Source organism: Artibeus jamaicensis, unplaced genomic scaffold (assembly GCF_021234435.1).
Source record: "Artibeus jamaicensis isolate MK-2021 breed Jamaican fruit bat unplaced genomic scaffold, CSHL_Jam_final contig_3152, whole genome shotgun sequence".
Classification (NCBI taxonomy): Eukaryota; Metazoa; Chordata; class Mammalia; order Chiroptera; family Phyllostomidae; genus Artibeus; species Artibeus jamaicensis.
Window position 1 is genome coordinate 4,179,487 of NW_026521729.1, and position 20,452 is coordinate 4,199,938.

A 20,452-nucleotide genomic window follows, 5' to 3' on the forward strand; every position below is an offset into this window, starting at 1 on the left:
CCCCAGAGATAAACACTGTTCCAAAGTTGGCCTGAATGTTTCCCATCCGTCTTTTGTACTTATTAGCAGTGTTACTATGTGGATATATTTGTATCCATAACAGCACCCAGTATCTTTTGCATGTGTAGTTACAATTTTATATAAATAGTATCATACTTCAAGTAGCATTTTGCAACTTGCGTTTTCATCAGTAAGGTTGCTGAGACTAATGTTGGTACCTGTAGATCTCGGTTGTTCATTCTAATTGCAAAAAATATTCCTTCATACAAACTACCACTTTTCGCATTTGTTTCCCAATTAACTGAAACTGAGTTTTCTAATTTTCCATTGTAACTAAAAATGCTGTAATGAACACATTCTTGAATATGTAAGAGTTTCTTTACCAGCTACCCCAAGAAGTAGGATTGCTGAGTCAGAGAAACGTGCATTTTCACCTTTACTAGGTAACTAGCAAATTTCCACTGAAGTGTTGTGCCAATTATACTCTCAGCAACGCGTACTAGTAATACAAAGTTCCTATTTCCCTATGGAACGACCAATATGGGTGTTATCAGACTTCATATTTCTCTCATCTAATGAGAAAGAAATGTTACCTTTTTTTTACTTTGAACTTTCTTGATTACTAGTGAGACTGAACACCTTTGTCTATGTCTATTGGCTGAGTTCTGTCCTTCATGAAATCATATTATTTACCCATTTTTTTTAGTGGCCACTTGTCAATTATTTAACCATTTGTTACTAGTTCTTTATATAATCCTGGATACTAAGCTTTTCTCAGTTACAGGCATTGCAAATATCTTCTCCCAATCAGCTCTTTGTTTCTAATCCATGTAGTCCATTATGGCCAAAAAGTAAATAATCTGAACCCACAGGTAAAAAATTAAAAGGTAAATGGAATTTCTCAAAGGGGAAAGAAACTGAAGCCCAAGACTGTATTACTTGCATTTAATGTTAGATAAGTTTCATTCGCTAGGGATTATAATGATGATTTTATCATTTGACCTTCGTTTCTCAAGCCCCCCAGTCATGTAACTGGATTCATCTGCCTCCACTTTCTTCTTCGTAACGATTATCACCTGGCACCTGATTGAAGGCGCTTCTCGAGTTTCCAGCCTGGTGGTCAACTCTGCACGCACTGCCGCTTGTTCTTAGGCCTAAACATAACTTGGATGAGGCTAAGAGTCCATAAGTATACTACAACTAAACTGTTACATTTGGTGTTAGTTATTTTAATAGTGATTTTTAAAACCTCTAGGTTCATAAATTATGACAACTGGTATTCAGTCTCCAAAATGCCAAACTTTTTTTTCCATCAATCTTTAATAAGCTAGAGAAAATGCACCCAAAAGGCACGAATAAATGTAATCAATTCAATAACACAGCAGATAGAAAAAAGCTATTTCTGCCTTTTCTTGGAAGCACTGATCCTTTTTATAACTGAGTATAACAGTGTTGCCCACACCCCCAAGTACGATGGATACTACTTGGACGTGGTAAAGGAAAACCATGACCTAGGTTCAAAATTTGGCACTCCACAGGTGCAAATGCTCAGAAAACGATAAGGGGAATTCTTACAACCACTATGAGTTGCGAGCTTGTATATTAGTCACACTGTTTCAAACACTAACAGAGTTACCTCTGCTCTGAACAGCGCAGGAGTCGAGTTAAAGATACGTAGTTTCCTTCAACTGTCCCTTTGCTTACAGTTGGCACAGATTTTCTGCAAGCCACATACAAGGCACACGCTAACCAATGAAGATCATTTCCCTATAAAAGAAAAGTGACATGTTGTTAATGAGCTATATTTCAATATAAAAAATTCTTATGTTTCAAGGGGAAGTGATATTTGTATGTTTGTGGGGAACTGCATTTCCAGTGACGGGTCCCTTGCTCTTCTTGTGATGGCATTTTCCCCTGGAGCCAGGAATCTGTGTTCCCTCACTTTGAACTAGGCTAACCAACAACACACATGAAAGCCAAGTTATGTGACTTTTGTAACCATCACAGAAATGCAGGCTCCACCTGGCTCCATCAGGGCTAAGGCCCCGGGAGACCCCGGAGCAGAACACCCGGGGCAAATTACTTAGGAGCCACGCAGGCTCGGTCTTCTTATCTGAGGGTGGGAAGAATGACAAGTATGAGGCACAGAAAACACAAGAAATTTTTTTCAAAAGATAAAATTCTGTAACCAGTATTCTGTATTAAATGTCACATTCCCACACAGCGTACGTGACTACCAGCTCCACAGGGTAGGGCGTCTCAGTTTTGGTCACTGGTCTATTCCCAGCACCTACAACAGTGTCTGGCAAGGAACAGGGATCAAAAAATATCTGATACATGAAGAAACACTCACCCATTATTGGGTAAACCGAGCTAAGAATCTGAGACCAAAGTCATAAGAAAATGAAGTAATCAAACACATTTTACGAAATAATTTACTGACCATTTGTTATTTGTCACGTGCTTGTAACACACCACTGGACTTCGCAACTTAACCTCTATGGGCTGAGCCACCGAGACTGCAGGGTGCGTTCTGTGTGATTGATTTACAGGATTATCTGAGGGTGATGTGGGAGCTCATCTGGAGGCACCGAAAGCTCATCAGCAGGGAGAGTCTTCGCTCTGTGCCCGACCCCAAGCACCACTGGGGAGCAGGCAGGAGCGTGGCCTGCTCAGCTAGATCACCTAAGCATATGAAAGAGCTTTGTGGGCTCCAGCAACGTCCTCCCGAGTGCTCTGTGCCAGAAACCTCATGTTGTCACCTCCTTTAACCGTCAGGACAGCTCTGGGACCTACGTACAAGTATCTCTCAAGTTGACATATCGCAAAACTGAGCGTTGCAGTGGTTAAGTAAACTGTCCACAGTCACCAGCACTAGCTTTCCTTCTTTTCCTATGCATATAATAACAACGGGGAGAGAAAGAGCTGCATTAAAATCCTACCAATGGAAGAATAACTAAAAAAAATACCCTCAGTGGTTCATGGGCAAACATACCCTCAGGTTAAATACCTTTGCTGGGCCTTCTCATCTGAAGCCTACTTGCCCAGCTCTTCCCACAACCTGTAAAACCACTTCAGAAAGTCACGTGGCTTCCTGTTTAAAGGCTCGCCACGGCCGGCGGTACAGCTGATAAACAACCCAGACTTCCGCGTGGCTTCCCATTGGCTCGCTCGGGGGCGGGGCCTGCGAGAGCTGAGCCTCACTGGCTGGAAGGGGCGTTTTTCTGCTCCGCAGGCCCGGTCCGGAGGCAGGGACACAACAGGCCTAAATCATCACAGCGACTCTAGAGTCCAGTGCAGTGCCTGCGGCGACCAAAAGGTGGTCAAGGTCGCCGCTGCCCCACCCCACCCCACCCCCCGCCTAGTGACTAAGTGGGCCGTGGGTTAACACCCAGGTAGGCGGAAAAACCATCACATTCGCCCTGGAAGAAACCCCTCTGGTACTCACGAACACACGCACAGCCCGAAACCGAACGCGTTTATTCAAACAGAGGCGGTGCCTGGATACAGGCGGTCTAGTTCGGCAGGCAGGGAACTGGACACGGAGACCAGAGCCCTAAAATTGGGTTGCTCTCCCAAGCAGGTCCCTCCCCGTCTTCGTGCGGTCTTGACCACGGCACCTGTTCGTTCTGCCAACCAGGTGGTGGTAAACCACTAATCACGACCCCAGCACAACCTCAGCCCGGCAGGGCTGCCTTAGGGTAACAGGTGTTCCCCATTTGGACCCCCAAACGGAACAGCGGGAGTGCGAGAATCGCCTTCAGGGCCGCCAAGAGCTTTTCAAAAGCCAGGGGTCCAGGACTGAGGTGCGCAGAGCGGATTCCTTCCCACCCCGGGGCCCGTGGGAGAGTCCGTGCGCGGCGCCCGGTCCGGGGCCAGCAGGAGCCCCATCCCCGCGGCGGGCTCGACCGCTCGGCCCGGAGAGACCCTCGCCTGCCGCCTCCCCAGCCCGCCCCCACTCCCCGCAGGCGCACCTCCAGCGTGTAGCTCTCGCTCATGCTCCGGTAGCTGTCCCAGGCCTCGGCTCGGGCTGTCTCGTCCATGTTGAGACGGCAGCACAGCTCTTCGAACCGCTGCAGGGTCTGAGGGGTGGGCGACAGGGCCCGCGGCGCGGCGACCCCCGCCTCTCCCTCTTCTTCCTCCTCCTCGGAGCTGGCCGCAGCCGGAGGGTGTGGTGGGGGTGGCGGCGACTCGTCGCCTGCGGATGCCATATCGCACTCTTGGACCTACGATCCTCAGGTGGACAGAATAGCCAAGCACCTAGCCATTCAAACTGCGAAGCGCCCGCCCGACGGCCGCTTATAAGACAACTGCGCCGCGCTTACGGCGCGTGACCTCACGTAGGCACCCGTACTTCGGAGCACGGCCTGCTGGGAAATGTAGTCCGGGCCAGAGGACCAAGAGGGTGGAAAAATTCTTTTTTCAAGATTTTATTTCTTTAGAGGGGAAGGGAAGGAGAGAGGGAGAGAAATATCAGTGTATGGTTGCCTCTCATGCGTGCTCTGCTGGGAACTGGCCTGCAACCCAGGCATGTGCCTCCACTGGGAATCGAACCGGGATGCTTCGATCTCAGGCTGGAGCTCAACCCACTGAGCCATGCCAGCCAGGGCTTGAAAAAAAATTTTTTAAATCTGTCTTACCTGGGCTGAAATAAAAAGCGGCTCATGATATTACAAGTACCTTCCCGACGTGAGATCATTCTGCGGGGCTCTATTCACGAGAAAGCACTGACGTGAGACTATTTAATATCCAAGCTGTGAGCAGAAAGAAGACTCATCACCTTGGTGTCCTTAAAGAATAAGGATAGGAAGGGGCTGTCTACCGAAGTTCATTTTTGGCCTTTCTCCTTATTTCTAGTTTTCCCTGAGTTTAAATTGTATTTGAGCCATTTAAATAAACATTGGATTTTTAAAAAGTAGTAATTCCTTCTCCCTCCTCCCCACCCCAAGGCCAAATGTTCACTGTGACTTATATGTACTATCCTCAATTAACTTTACTGCTTTATTTTTATTTTGCTTTCTCTTTTCCTATAGGTACAATTAAATCAGTTTATTCCCAGTCCTCTTTGGTATAGTATACAGCATTTTCATGCTTAAGGAGCAGGAAGGCCATGCAAACTGAGGGAGAGAAATTCTGGGACAAAAGCCAGTTTCGGGAACTTGAACAGGAGCCTGGGATAGAGGTGAGGGCGCCTGAAGGCAGAGAGGATGTGGGGAAATGAAACCAGACGAAGCCCTGCGCCTAAATCCTGCAATGAATTGTCATTCAAGTTGAGCTTGATTTTTCTGGGCTGACATAAGGTGATCTAGGGCAAGCACGGAGGTCGAGTGCAACTGCCTTGTAAGTGTTTATAAGTGAGTTTATAAGAAAGCCTAGTGCTTTCCTTATATTTATACTGAGGATAACAAATTTTAGAATAATGATATTGCTTATTTTGGACACCATCAACACTTGACTAGATGAAAAAATTGATTGGTTTAGAGGTAAAATTCTCTTTACCAATTTTAGTAAAACAATGTCATTGGAAGTAAAATTTATGATAATAAACCATGAAATGCTTTGCTTGTTAGTACCAATATTTTCCAAGTCAACAGACTCTGAATATCAGTTTGATACTATCTTCCATTTTAAAAGTACATATACAGTACTTGAACTATTAGAAATTTTATCATTTCTATTTCTCCTCATATCGCACTATACCTACAATATTTTGTCTTGTTCTGTGCTTTGAAGTCTGTTCTTGATCTTTCATATTTCCTGTCATCAAAAATGTATGTACAGATTAATTTCTCAGTATCCTTCTGTTTATTCTTTTATGTCAGATTGAGGAATACTTGGCATGCAGTGCAACTTGCTTTGAAGTGTACAGTTCCATGAATTTTGGCAAATATGGTCATGTCCACCACAACCAAGATACAGAACGTTCCATCCCCCAAAGTTCCTTAAGTGCCCCTTGGTAGTGAACCCGCTACACAGCCTCAGCCGATCACTGACTGATCAGTTTTCTGTCCCCATGGTTTCCCTTTCTTCCAAAATGTCATCTAAATGTAATACACATTATGTAACCTGTGACTGGGCTTCTGCAGGGTGTTGCATGTGTAGGTCATCCGTCCCTTTTTGTTGCTAAGTCCTATCAATTACATGAATGTTCCCATGTTTATTTATCCATTTGCCAGTGGAAAACAGCCAGGTTGTTTTTGGTGATTATGAGGAAAGCTACTACTCACATTCCTGTGTATATTTTTGCATGACAGAAGTTTTCATGTGATCCAGCATTTCTTCTCCTGGGAGTTTACCCAGAGGAAACCAAACCACCCCTGTGTTCATGGCACTGTCATTTAGAAGAGCAAAAAGATGTCAACCTGAGTTCGTCATCAGAGGGACGGATAAGGAAAAACTATATATAAACCCAAGGGAATATAATTTAGCCATAGAAATGGAAATCCTGCCATTTGTGACCTTGAGTGTATTATATATACGTGAAATAACTCAAACAGAGAAAAACAATTACTGTATGATCTCACACATGGAATCTAAAAATAAAAAACAAAACACAAACTCATAGGTACAGAGAATAGATGGGGGCAGAATGGGTGAGAATGGCCCAGCGGTACAAACTGCCCAGATGATTAAGTCCCTGGGATGTCATGTGCAGCGTGGTGACTGTTGGTAACAATGCTGCATTGTATTGTGTTTTTGAAAGTTGCTGAGAGTAGATCTTAAAAATTCCCAACACAAGAAAAAGTATGGTAACCGTGTGGTAATGAATGTTGATTAAACTTATTATGGTAATCATCTCTCACAATGTATACGTACAGCAAATCATTTGTGTTGTGCACCTAAAATGAATACAATGTCAATCATCTCAATTAAAAAATCAATATTAAGAGGTTTGGTTCTTGTGTCCTGATTATTCACTCTCATTCATTCATTCATTCATTCAGGCAGGCAGAGAGCCTCCCATGCATCCATCTATTTGAATACTCCACAAATATCAGGGCCTGCTATCTGTCAAGAACTTTGGCAAACACTGAGGGTGTAACTAGTGAATGAGATAAGTACGCTCTCTGCCTTCACAGAGCTTGTGAGCTCCTGGGTGAAACAGACCTAGAATAAGTAATTGTCAGATGTAAATTAAAAAAAAAGAAAAAGAAAGAAAGAAATTCAGGGAGGTACAGGAGTGCATCATGGGAGACTGTAAGCCTGTGTGAGTGTGTGAATGTGTGTGTGTGTGTGTGTGTGTATAGGGGCTCAATAATTTAGTATTAAATAAATTATCCTGTCTACATATTAGAATCAGAAAGTCCTTGAAAATGTTTTGGAAGATCCTTTAATGACATGGAAAGATAATCATGATATAGTAAATGAAAAAAAGGTTACAAAATGGTATGTACAGTATAACTCCATTCTTATTAAAATAATATATAATGTGTATCTGTAAAGAAAACTGACCCGACAGTTTACAATCATCTGAGCGCACAGCATTATGGGGGGTGTTGTTCACTTTGTGCTTTCCCTGCTTCCCTCCCTCTCCCCAGATTTCCCATAATATGCATGTCTTGGTTTTTATTAAGAAAAAGAATTTAAAAATTCCTCAAGATGTTATTTTGCCTATTAACTTGGCAAATGTTATTTCAAAGGACAATACACAGTATTGGTAAGGATTTGGGGTAAATGAACATTCACAAAATGTACCCTGCTCACGGTAGTATAAATTGCTACTAATGGCATCATTATAAATTTGGCAACACAAATCAAAAACCTTAAAAACTGAGGAAGTACTTTTACTTCTAGGGACAGAGGACATCATTAGGGATAGATGCAAAAAAAATGCATATATAAACCCAAATATCTATTTTTAAGTACTTGGTTAAATAAATTACGTCAGTATGAGCCAATACTAAATTATCAGGATGAAAAATCACATTGCAGGATACTTATTGACATAGGTCAGTAGGTCAAGGGCAGTAGAGTAACTATTAAGCCCTATATAATACTGACTTCATAGGAAAATGTATTAGTTTCCTAGGGCTACCGTAACAAATCACCACAAATAGGGTGGCTTAAAACAGAAATTTATTCTCTCACAGTTCTGAAGGCTAGGAGTCCGAAATCAGTGTGTTGGCCAGGGCGGCTCCTTCCGAAGGCTCTGAATGAGAATCCGTTCCACGCCCGTCTTCTGGTTGGTGGTTGCTGGCAACCCTTGGTGTTCCTGGGCTCGTCACTGCCATCACTCCAGTCGCTGCCTGGTCTCGAATCACTCCTCCCTTTGTGTCCTCTCCTCTTCTCATGACACCTGCCACTGGACTTAGCACCCACCCTAATCTAGTATCATAGAATTGTAACTAATGACATCCGTCAAGACTGGTTTCAAATAAGCTCACATTCTGAGGTTCTCCGTTGACATAAACTTCTGTAGGACACTAATCAACCCACCACGTGTATATAGCATACATGTAAAAAAAAAAAAGACTGTAAATCTATACCGACAGTATTTTTCTCTCACAGTGGGTTCATGAATGATTTAAATACTTTTGTGTTTTCTGCACTTAAAAATAAATAGCTTATGTACTGGAGTTACATTTATATAGGAATTAAGTTCTAAATTTCTTGTATAAGGTGAAGATTACCTGTAGTCAAATATCACTCTTTTCCCTCCTACAGCTCACAAAATACAGAACACATAAGCTTATAGTGTATCTTCTCTCAAAAACATCCACCATGGCCAGCTCTTCCTTCAGCATCAGGGCAGATTACTGGTCTTCTGGGTGAGCACTAGATGAAGTAGTTGGCTTGTGTTTACATGCTATATTGTACGAAAAAAGAAAAAGAGGTTTTCTAAGCATAAAAGTATAGTTGAATGTGTTCAAGTTAAATGAGTGTATAATGAGACTCCACTGTTTTACTTTGGTAATTAGAGGAAAAACAAATTTTTCATGCTTACAAAAAACACTATCAACAATGGCAATGACTTGAGAAACTCATAAGACCACATGAAAAAATAATTACCGATTTCTAAATGAACCCCTTTAAGAGGTTAAGTATCTCTCTGAGTATTTCTGGGTTATTTTTAAGGTTCAGAGAAGAAAACTTAAGGAAATAGTAATACTGTGAAAATAATTATTGCCAAATTCTATCTCTTAAAAATTCTCACCAAGTATACTTTCCATTTAAAGATTTAAAACTAGTTTCTTTCATAACTTTCAAGATAAATGAGCTACATAAAAATTCAATTAAAATAAGAACTATTGTCATGTACAGAGGCTGACATCATGGGTAGTCAAAGAATATGTTTAATAAAAAATAATTAAACTTCCATTTGCTCTATAGAACATCATAGAAAGTAATTTAATAAATTACAAATGACTTTTTAAGACGTTTGCTCAACTACAGAAAAACAAATTCAGACTACACAAAACACAACTGGTAAATATTGCAAATGTCCAAAAGAAAAATTGGACCAAGACTTGTATCATGAAACCTGAAACAAGGGCTATAAATACAAGGCAATAACAGCTATAATTCTTTTAGTAACTACCAACACATACTTGGATATTCTTTCAACTGCAACTTTAGCATTATGTAATTCTACTGATTTTTTTTCCTTATAACCCTTAACTTTATACAACCATATTTGCATTTTTTAACCTGATACCTGGATAACTTTCCCCTAATCAATAATAAATTGAAGTATCTTGAAACCCAAGAGAATGTTTAAAGTTAATATGTGCCTTAACACTTTTCAAACTGCAATTGCCTTTTTTACATAGAAAGAGAATCACTAAGATGTTAACCAAATTCATTCGAGTATTAATTAGGAAAATACTTTATCTCATAAATTTGATATAAATTAGATTTTAGTGACAAGATCTCGGGCTTTTTTTTCCTTTTTTTTTTTTTTTTAATTGGGGAAAGAAAGGACTAAAGACCACGTGGGGAGAAGCAGAGTGAGGGAAGAGAAATAGGCATGATGCTGAAATACTCCACCAGCAACCTCAGTTCGCTGTGTTTGAAAAACTTTGGCTATCTCATAGGTGTACTCTAATTAAACAAAAGTGCAAGAAATACTGCAACGGGAAGAGACTAAATATGCAATACATCATTTTCATGATGAAGGATGACTACCCACTTCTCCTGGACGGGCATCATAGTGACTATTGCTAAGACATTGCATAAAGGACTATCAATTCAAAGTACTATTTTGGAAAAATACAAAAACCAATACTATCCCAACAGAACTTACATAATTTTGTAAATACATGTAACACTGTCTCTCTAGTAAGGGGCTGATTATTTTACATCCAGAAACAATTTACTGGTAAATGTCTTGTAAAATCCAATATCATTGCTTAATTCATAACAAAGCGACAGAGTTCTAGCATCGAAACACACTGAAAGTTATTTTTTCTGTGGAGGAGAAGTGGAGCACCCTTTTCCCCGCTAAATGTATCCCCTTGCAAATTGTATCACTGATTTATTCAAGTAGCAGAAGAATGTGAACATTTACCTCTTCTTAGGATATAAGTGGTATTTTACACCCAAGTCAGTTCCAGTTGTTTTGTATGTATGTGCAGGTGAACCTGGGCCTCTACCATGTCAGCGTGACAGTGGCTTTAGAAGGAGAAATTGCATCACAAATGAAATACCAGAAACTTTTACATGGTAAAGGGCTCTTGGAAACTGATCGGAAGCCTTGGGCTTCATTTTGTGTTTTATGGGTGTAATTCATTTAATTTTTTTGAGATTATTCAAAGTGCATTTTTAAAATGGGCGACTCAGTATATTTAATACAAACTGAACACCCAACATTGATTCTGAGCAACAGTTAGTCTGCTTATACCTAGAAGAAACCCAAGATAAATTTAAACTGTTTTCATTATTACCTAACCACTATCCTCTGTTCATTTTGAAATATTACCATAATGTAAAACACAAATAGAAAGCTACACAAATAAAGCAAACACACAATTTGTTTTACACAAAGTATGCTTTGTTGAAAGTTCTTTTCAGTGGCATTTCATGAGTTTGCCTTTTCTGAACCCTGGAAACAGACATCACTCATCTGAGACATAGTTATTTCTAATAGGAGGCCAGACTTTGAAAAGTTCAAACTAAGTATGTCTAGAGGGTGCCAATGTCACATGACACAGGATTATTTTATGACTCAGTTTTACTAATATCATAGTTAAGCTTAGCAAAAAGCAAGTCATATTTCTTGCCAGATTAACATGATATAGAGGATGTGTTTAAAAAACCCCTGAAAACAAGTATAGAATTAGAAATGAATGTAAACTTCCTAAACTAACTCAGCTGAGGTAACAGGTAGCCAGTTAAATTGGCTGATTGGGAAATTTATTTCTTTTTTCAAACACACTTGTACCTGAATTGGAAACATCAGCAGTGCATCAAAACACTAGAGCATTTTCATGTAATTAAAGCAATGAATGGTGATGTAGATTCTACAGCTTTCATGACATTCATTAGCTGCCCAAATTATTGCTGAGTTTTGATCTGTAAATTATAGGTGTCAAGGAGGCTGTAAAACTATATTCAAATTAAATCAGTAATATGCATAAAGTATTCTGTGTTCACTGCAAATATATTAAATATACAACTCTTATTGAGCATAATTTTCATAAAATTAACCCCCAACAAAATTATAATGCCTTTTGTTGTAATTTTACACCTTTATGGATTTGATAGTACATACGAGTTCAGAAGCTTATGAATCTTAAGAAATATTACATGCAAAATGTCTCTGAGAGGAGTTTGCACTTCTAAACAAATAACTGAAATGTTCGGTCAGGAAGTTATGGATGCACTCCACACTGGGGTATTTACAATTAATAATTAAAGAAAAAACCCAAAACCAGTCCATCATTTAAGCATAGTCTGGGGATCAGTCTTCGTTACTAGAGTCTGAATCCTCGGACGACGATGATGTACTGTCAGATGCAGAGGAAGCATCGGCTTTCTCTGAACCCTCATCTGTGCTGTTTTCATTGAGAGGACTCGGTTCAGTTCCCCCTTTGTCTTCCTGATCGCTAACTCTGGAATCTTCTTCCTTTACTTCGACAGACTTAGATGAGCCTAAGTCACTGCTTTTGTTTTTCTGTATGTCAAAAGCATTGGGCTGGGACAAAGCTGGAATATGAAGATTAAGGCCTGGAGTGAGAAGCATCCCTGGATAAAGTATATTAGAGAGTAACAGTGGGTTAAGAGCTAACGAGTTGGCAGCTGCAGCTGTATTTAAAGCGGCAGTAGAGGATGTTGAAGGAGAACTTGACACAGAGTTTTCTCCACCATTCTCTGAATTTTGGCTCTCTGTCCTTTCTTTTTTTCCTTCTAGCTCCTTAGAGTCATTTCCCTTTTTGTCTTCTGTTCCAGATTCAGTCGGCTTTGTCAGGAGTCCTCCCATGCCCAACAGATTTGGTAATCCGGTCATTCCTGACAGCAGCATGGGGAACATGGTGGCCACGTTTTTAGCTTCTCCTCCAGAAGAAAGGCCAGCGGGCATTCCCATCAACCCTGCGGTTACTTGCAGTGACTGCAAGTTTTGTAGGTTTTGTTGTAAGGCCTGAAGAGTTGTGAGATCCATACCTGGAAGTAATCCATTGGCTAACAAAGGGTTGCCTGCAACACTGGAGGCAGTCGCAGGCGCCGCCGCTACCGAGGCCTTCGCAATCCCACTTTTGGGCCGCCGCCCTCGCCGGCTCACTTCCTCTCTCACAACAGGGCCGGTGAGAATACGTTCATGCATACTTTCTGGAAGAAAGCCCTGGGCAAAACCATGCATAATAACTATTAAAATCAATAGCTATTAACTTGTGATACAAGCAACCTATTAAAATAGGTAATTATTAAAAACTTAGTCTGTATGATATAAAATAATCAGTTATGCAAGAGATACCCTAATTTCACATTATTTTAAGAAATGGCTTGAAACAGCTCTTCCACCTCTCATTTTATCATGAGAGCAAAAACAGGCTTCTGGCCTTCCTCCATAATGGTAGGCGTCCGTTTGTAGAATAGTTCCAGAAAATTTTTCATGAGGGTTACTCCCACACCCTTACATGTTTTGTGTGACCAAATGTGGAAGACTAAAGAAGTGCCCCTCTTCTAATCTGGAAGAACGATAAGGAAAAGGCAGAGGAAATAAGAAGTGAAGGTTAAAATAAGATGCTTCATATGAATCTTTTGCCCATCGCTTTCTTTGGGAATAAAGGATATACAGCCAAGCTGAAAAAGATACATAAGAGGGGAAATCACTTGGCTCAGAACTGCAGCAGCACCTGAAGACTGGGAGGCGTCTCGTCTGGGACAAGGGAGAGCGGCCTATGGCATATTGCCTCCTTACCATCCGCCCATGCTTTTCTCGGACTTAAAACCACTACAAGTTGTAGGACTTCAGAACCTCTAGACCAGCCATTGCCCCACGGAAATAGAAGTCACATATAGAATTTTAAATTTTGTAGTAGCAACATTAAAAAGTAAAACAGAATAGGTGGCATTAATTTCAGTAACAGTCTATTTAACATAAGCAAAATATTATCAGTTCACTATATAACCTGAAGATTACTGAAATATTTTATATTCTTGTGTTTCACACTTACAACACATCTTAACTCAGACTGGCCACATTTCAAGTGCTCAACAGACACACGGGCCTAAAGGCTGCCATTTGTGACAGTTCAGCTCTAGATGGTGGCTTAAAAGACTCTAATGCAGGTTTTCTGAAATTCCGTTTAGAACGGAACAACTTATTTGTTGTCTTTACTTAACAAGCTGTAGGGCCCGCTGAAGAAAACAAGACAATAAAAAATGCACGGGAAACCCCTCATCCACAATTCCAACACTGAGAGGTAACCACTACTGATGTCTCAGGACGTGTGCTTCCACTTCTCTTTTGCATATATATGCAAATTCTACAATTCTCCCAACCTTCTTTTCTAAAAGATAGAAAAATCACACTGAACATAGTTTTGCATCCTGCACTTGTCACCTGGACGCCTACAGAAACAGCAGCGACTACTCACTCGGCATTCACCACATGGTCCGACCTTGCTATTCCAAGAGCTTAACTACTGTCCTATGTATTGTCCTGGGACTTTTCCCTCCCTTGTCATTAAATTGTCTTCTAAGACACAGCTTTTAAAAATAGTCACATAGTATGCTAAACATATGCATAAACTGTTAGCATATTTCCAGTTTTTCATTACTATATCATGACAAATATCCCTTTATGTATTTTTTTCCCTGTATCTGGGATCACTTTGTATGGCATTGTTCAAATAGTACCTTAGAAGTTAAAATAAAAACAGACCAGTATATACTGATATTGCATTCTAAGTGAATAAGCACTGAGAAATGTGTTAACATGTTGTGCAAAATACAAATCATGAACTAAAAAGCTCTAGTACAAGTGCAAACACTATTTTGTTGATCATAAATTCAATCTGATATGTGATCGAGTGGCATCTAAGTTTTTAAATGATGACTCAGTTGTTCTTTATGAAATACTCACAGACTGCTTGACGACATCTCCCCATTCAGGAGCAACTCCATATTCTGAGTTTTCTTTCAGGAATCTACACAAATCTTTCAAAGGAGGAGCAAATGCACCCCCAACCTGTAAGCAAAAAAGACTGTTAGACATGTAAAAACGCTATTAACTATGGAGACATGTCTTGGTTTTATTCAGTCTATACAGAATTTACATCTTTAAAACACATATTCTTTGAAGCTTTGACAATCTTTTTTATATTAAAAAGGATTACCATAACTCTATTAAAATACTATATAGGGATTGGCAAAAGTACATTTACCATTGTTCATATGGAAAATAGTACAATAATAAATAATAACACAAGAATAAACTCTGTGTTTCATGTACTCACAACTGTAAACCTACCTTTGCCCACCTTTCTAGAAACTTCTGGAAATGGGCATTTTTAATGTTTTAAGTACAACAACTAGAACAGTAAATGGTCACCATTCACTGTGCACTAACTGTGCTGGGTAGGCAGCAGGCCTGGTTGAGAGTGAACTTAGGCCAACATGTAAGTCTCTCCTGGGCCTCAGTTTTCTTCTCCATAAAACAGGAATAACAACATTTTCTCAACATAGAGTCTGATGATAAAATTACACAATTCAAGTGCTTCCGCAGAGTCTCCAGCACATAATAAATATATGTTACTATTATTTTATATGCCAACTACTGTGCAAAGAACTTTAAGTGTGTAATTTATTTTAGTTCTCACTGCACACTTTTGAGATATTCTTATTTCTGTTTTTCAAATGAAGGAACAAAGCCTCATTGAAGTTTTATGTTGCTTAAAGCTAGTTAGTAAGTATTCGCATCTGGTTTCAAACTCTGGTCTCAAAACCCATGCTCTCATCCCACTACTGTGCAAGCTGACTCCCCCCAAATATAAACATATCTTTGTGTGTAAAAAGTGATATAACCAACTAATCATAAGTAAATTTGAAAAAATAAAAACTGTATATATAATTAGTATAAAATTAAAACAAAATATTTTACAATTTCAATGATTTAAATTTAAATGGTTTGGACCTACTGATTTTATCTTCCTTTGAGGTCTAGATATTCCATGAGTAATTTTATCTTCCACATCTCTTTGAATGAATACATACCATATCTTGATAGGATACACACAAAGTTTAATACAGTCAGTTATAATACCTATAAGTATTCTTCTCTACTATTGCTGATAGTCATTAGTCTGTAGTTTCTGTTCCCTTCTCTTTTTAGTATCTCCTTCACTAAGCTCCAATTTACACACAGGCCCTCTGGGTAGTTGATGGGGAATTTAGCAGGTAGATTCTTTGCCTTGAATCATGAAGGCTGTATACTCTAGAGACTCAGAGCAACAAAGAACTCTACAAATTAAGGGAAGTGAACAGGCCCCTTTTCAGGTTACCACATTAAAAATAAAATTTATTGTTTAATATTAAACAGGACAAGTAAAAATACAAAACTGTTCCATTTTCTTCAAACTGGCTAAAACAAATTTATTCATACCTACTCATGATAATTTTCATTTTAAGTGTGAAGATTTGTAACACAACCTATGCAAGCATGAAATTCATAAAATGCAACTAAAAATGTCACCTTGTTCTTTCCCTAAGACATCTATGACATCACTTTAAAGTACTAACAAAGCTAAGTTGTTTCTATAAAATTGAAAAAACAGTATTCATTTTAATGAGTTGGTACATACGACAATATTAAAACTGTCATTTAAAAAATAGTTTTCTTCCAATTCCATTCTTTCTCCTAAGAATTTAAAGGAATTTTATGTTTTTTAATACCAATAGTGAGGTCATTTAACCCAGAGCAAAAGATAACTAGGAAATTAACATGAACTATGTGAGGTAATTTAATTGTGAGCGAAGAAACTCCATGTGAAATTTGCTGTTCTTACTCTGAGGCCAGTTTTATTTTGTTGCTTGCTCCATCAGAATAAAAATATCAAAGCTATAAACTTAAAAACGGTACCACAGTGTTCTATCATTTACTTTGTGAGGGAAAGGAGATATACACCAATCCAAACATTAAAACAAACGATTTGGGGAAACAAATATCAAGCCACATTTGGTTCAAAATAGACTGAAAAAGCCTAAGTCTTACCATTCAATCAATAAAGCAAGATAAGTACAGGGTGTCATTTATGGACTTTATATAAAGTCTAAAAAGGGAACTTTACAGACTAAAGTACCATTAGTCTATAGGACCTCTGTCTAAGACATTTTATTTCCACCCACCAGAAGACCACATAATATGCCAGTTTTGATAGAACACGGCACTGTGCCGTGTTCCAGCCAATCTGATGGAAAAGGTCAGTGACAGTATGTCACGGCTGTGACGGGAGTGCTGCCCCTGCTCATCAGGGTTTCTCACCCTCCATCCTGCAGTCACTCTGGAATTGGGGGGGGGAGCGCTGTCCTGTGCACTGCACGAAGGCTGAGTCTTCAGCCTCTGCCAACTAGAGGACAAGAGCATCCTGCCTCTGCCCTTTCCCCCCATCGCCTCCGCACCCACCTCCCTGCTCCCAGGGTGTGTATCAAAAATGTCTCCAGACACCACCCATCGCTCTGGAGGACAACAGTGTCCTGTTGAAGTGCTTAGGCACATTCAATGGCTTAGCCAAATACATGAAATTAGACTACGTGAAATTTTAGTCCACGCCTTCTCCTATGAATCTTCTGGGTTTAACCATTTTCAGACCTGTTAGAAAATACTGCATGGTGAACACTGTTTTAAAGATCTTTTAAATACTGACTCCATATAAAAGAACAAGAAATACGAATACCTTTCTGGCATTTCTTCTGTTAATCAGCTGAACACGTTCTTCCCCAGTGAGACTATTGACGTCTAGTTTATTGGGGTTTCTGCAGCGATGCCTTTTTTGTTTGGGCCTTCCTTCGTGGAGCTGCATTCTCTAAATCAAATGACACAGAGACAGCCTTAAAATCTGCACATGGGCAGATAGTACAAATGAGCTGGTTAAGGTAATTTAGTGCAGGAATAAGGAAGGTATATCATATATCATAACATATCTTACACATGATATCTTCAATGTCATATTGAAGAACCCACCCATTAGTTAACCTTTAAGTAGATTTATATTTCATATAATAAAAATATTAAATAATTTAAAAGTTATTGCATGAATCATATACACCAATTATTCTGGATAAAAGTAGGCTCCTGACATGAAGACATTGCTAGTTGCTTCTTTAAATGACTTCAAAGACTACTATGTTCCTACAGTGCTGCTTGAACAAGTTACCAATAATGCTGGGCAGCTTCCTCTAAACTGAAGAGTTCTTTACATCTCCTGATAAATTTCACCTGTAACATCAGATTTTCTGTGGGCTGACACAACTTGTGCGTGTGGCTTTCACTTTTATTCATCTCACCGACAGACTTTCTTATCTCTTCTCAAAATCTTCACACTACTCAAAGACGTTATTTTTTAAAAATTATTTATTTATTTTTAGAGAGAGGGGAAGGGAGAAAGGTAGAGGGGGAGAGAGACATCAATGTGGGCTGCCTCTCACATGCCCCCTCTACTGGGGCCCGAAACCCGGGTGTGTGCCCTGACCAGGAACCAAACCAGCAACCCTTCTGACCCCAGGCCAGAGCTCAGTCCACTGAACCACACCAGCCAGGGCCTACTCTTATTTTATAAATGAGACTCCAGGCTCAGAGACTTTTATCTCCCTCAAGGTCGTGCAGCCAGCAACTGGCTATTTCTGACAATAAAAATTCTTTCCATCAGATTATGCTGGTTAACCTCTGCAACTGTCAGCAGAGCAAGGCCTGACATTTGTAGCTATTTCCTACCAATCAGAACATTCGAAGAGACCAATGCTCAAACTTGAGCATGGCATTCCAGTCCCATCACAGCTAGGACCTAAAAGTCACCCACCTTTTCCACACAGTTACTATTACCCCACAAATCTGCCCATAATTTGGAATTTCAGATGAGCCACTGTTGTACCGTGCACTCCTATCCTCGTTTAATTCTCTCCATGACTGTTTCACTATGCCTAGAATATCCTTGTCTTGTGATAACCTGGTTGGATGCCCACTAGCTCTTCTATCATCCACCAGTCATACGTCAGCTCTGTTTTTCTTCCATCTTATCCCAAATACTCTACTCTGCCTACACAGAGCAATTCATCTTTTATCTACTTCCATGGCATTTTATACATACTTCGGTTATAGTACATATACAATATTATAATTATTTAGTTATAAATATGTCATATTTATATACAACATGAGATCCAATTGTTCATGTAAAGTATCGTTGGGAAATCAAACTAATTATAGTTTTATATTCTTTACTATAATAAATGCTACCTTTAAAAACGTTACTAAAAACAACCCTGGCTGGTGTGGCTCAGTGGAGTGAGTGTGGGCCTGCAAATCAAAGGGTCACTGGTTCGATTCCTAGTCTAGGGCACATGCCTGGGTTGGGGGCCAGGTCCCCACTGTGGGGCACACAAAAGGCAACCACACATTGATGTTTCTCTCCCTCTTTCTCCCTCTGTTGCCCTCTCTAAAATAAATAAAATCTTTAAAAAAGTGTTACTAAAATCTTAGTTAACAAACTTATATAAAACATGATGAAATAAAGTGTATTCACAGAGACAAATAATAAATAGCCATAAGTTAAAAAGCTAATCAAGATCCCTTTGCAGTGACAAAAGAGAGGCATGAGAACCTTTAGGGACAGTCTAAGTGCCACGAGGGCAAGGACTGTATATTGTTTACTGTTTTATCCTCAATCCCTTAAAATAGCAACTAACACACAGTCACTCAGTAAAAATTTACTGATTAAATGAGTATTAATTCATAACCTGTTAAGAAGTTACTGTGTTAAAACTAACAATTCTCATTATTTTTAGAATCGTAAAGTTCATTCCGCGATTGTCCATCAGATCAGTGAAAACCCTCCTCTCAGAATTTTCAGAGCTTTATTTGGCTTTTTTTTCTTTTTTAAGTGAAAGGACTAAAATAAAGTTTGCGTCATCCTTTGAGGAAACTTAGAGTACAAGAATTCAGAAACTAAGATTGAGGGTCTCCGTTTTAGTCTAGTAGGTCATTTGTTGTAAAATATTAAACTAAATATATATTAGACACAAATACATTAAAATATATAGGTCTGCCACAAATAACACCCCTTTTATTACAAAATCATAAGTGTGTAATTCTGTAACATAACACTATCACACTCAAGCACCCCATATGACATTTTGGGTGAAATGTTCAAACTAAAACTGTAAACTATCACGTCCCTATTGTTACCCTCCGGACCACATGGAAGCAGGCCTCACTCCTGCTGGGCCCGGTGCATTGCAGACACAGGCCCATCCTAAGCACTGGAGCTTGTGCATTTCCCTTTCATTTTAAATAAAGGTAATTAATTTTTTTCTGTTAATAATCACTTTTCATTTACATAATCATTTTAGACTTCAGAAGATTTTCATTTTTTAGTGGCTCAATAAATATTTATAGGGAGCTAAGTATCAGGAATTATGCATTAAGTGCTTGGGATACAAAGGTGAACAGGACACACTCCTAGGGTTCCAGTGCTGCCCCACCCTCGGAGGCGCCCACGGTCTCCGGGACACCCCCACCACGCTTGCTCATGAGGACCCTGGCCTCCACTGGCCCTGTGGGGGTTTGCCTGGCAGCGAGATCTCCCAGATACACAGGACTTCTTTTTCTGATTAAAGAAAAAAAAAATGCCCTGCCATTATTTAAACACTGGAGAAGGAGCATCAGCAGCAGCAGCAGCTCACAGGATAGTAGGCAGCTTCCCTGAGTTATCATTTAATATTCATCATGGAGGCAGAGGGCACAGGCCTGCCAATGTCATGACATAGAGACTATGCTTTACTCTCTTAATACTTTATA

General features: G+C 39.7%; 2 protein-coding genes across 16 annotated transcripts in view; both read right to left on the reverse strand.

Moving 5' to 3' along the window:
- The window catches only part of RBL2 (RB transcriptional corepressor like 2), a 55,768-nt gene extending 51,473 nt beyond the window's left edge, over positions 1–4,295 (reverse strand). For 2 of the 4 annotated variants that reach the window (XM_037141554.2, XM_037141555.2), the window contains exons 1-2: positions 3,975–4,295; positions 1,637–1,767 (exon numbers count right to left, since the gene is read on the reverse strand). In XM_037141554.2, coding sequence (XP_036997449.1) covers positions 1,637–1,767; positions 3,975–4,211 — 368 coding nt within the window. In that variant the 5' untranslated portion in view covers positions 4,212–4,295. Of the gene's footprint in view, positions 1–1,636; positions 1,768–2,443; positions 2,978–3,010; positions 3,242–3,974 lie in introns of those variants that run through there. The other 2 variants (XM_053663260.1, XM_053663259.1) reach the window with 2 other exon arrangements.
- Positions 4,296–7,314: 3,019 nt separating this feature from the next.
- CHD9 (chromodomain helicase DNA binding protein 9) overlaps positions 7,315–20,452 on the reverse strand; it is a 168,609-nt gene continuing 155,471 nt past the window's right edge. For 11 of the 12 annotated variants that reach the window (XM_053663244.1, XM_053663239.1, XM_053663240.1 and 8 more), the window contains 3 exons: positions 17,334–17,462; positions 14,525–14,629; positions 9,307–12,778 (listed from right to left, as the gene is read on the reverse strand). In XM_053663244.1, coding sequence (XP_053519219.1) covers positions 11,900–12,778; positions 14,525–14,629; positions 17,334–17,462 — 1,113 coding nt within the window. In that variant the 3' untranslated portion in view covers positions 9,307–11,899. Of the gene's footprint in view, positions 8,807–9,306; positions 12,779–14,524; positions 14,630–17,333; positions 17,463–20,452 lie in introns of those variants that run through there. The other variant, XM_053663245.1, reaches the window with a different exon arrangement.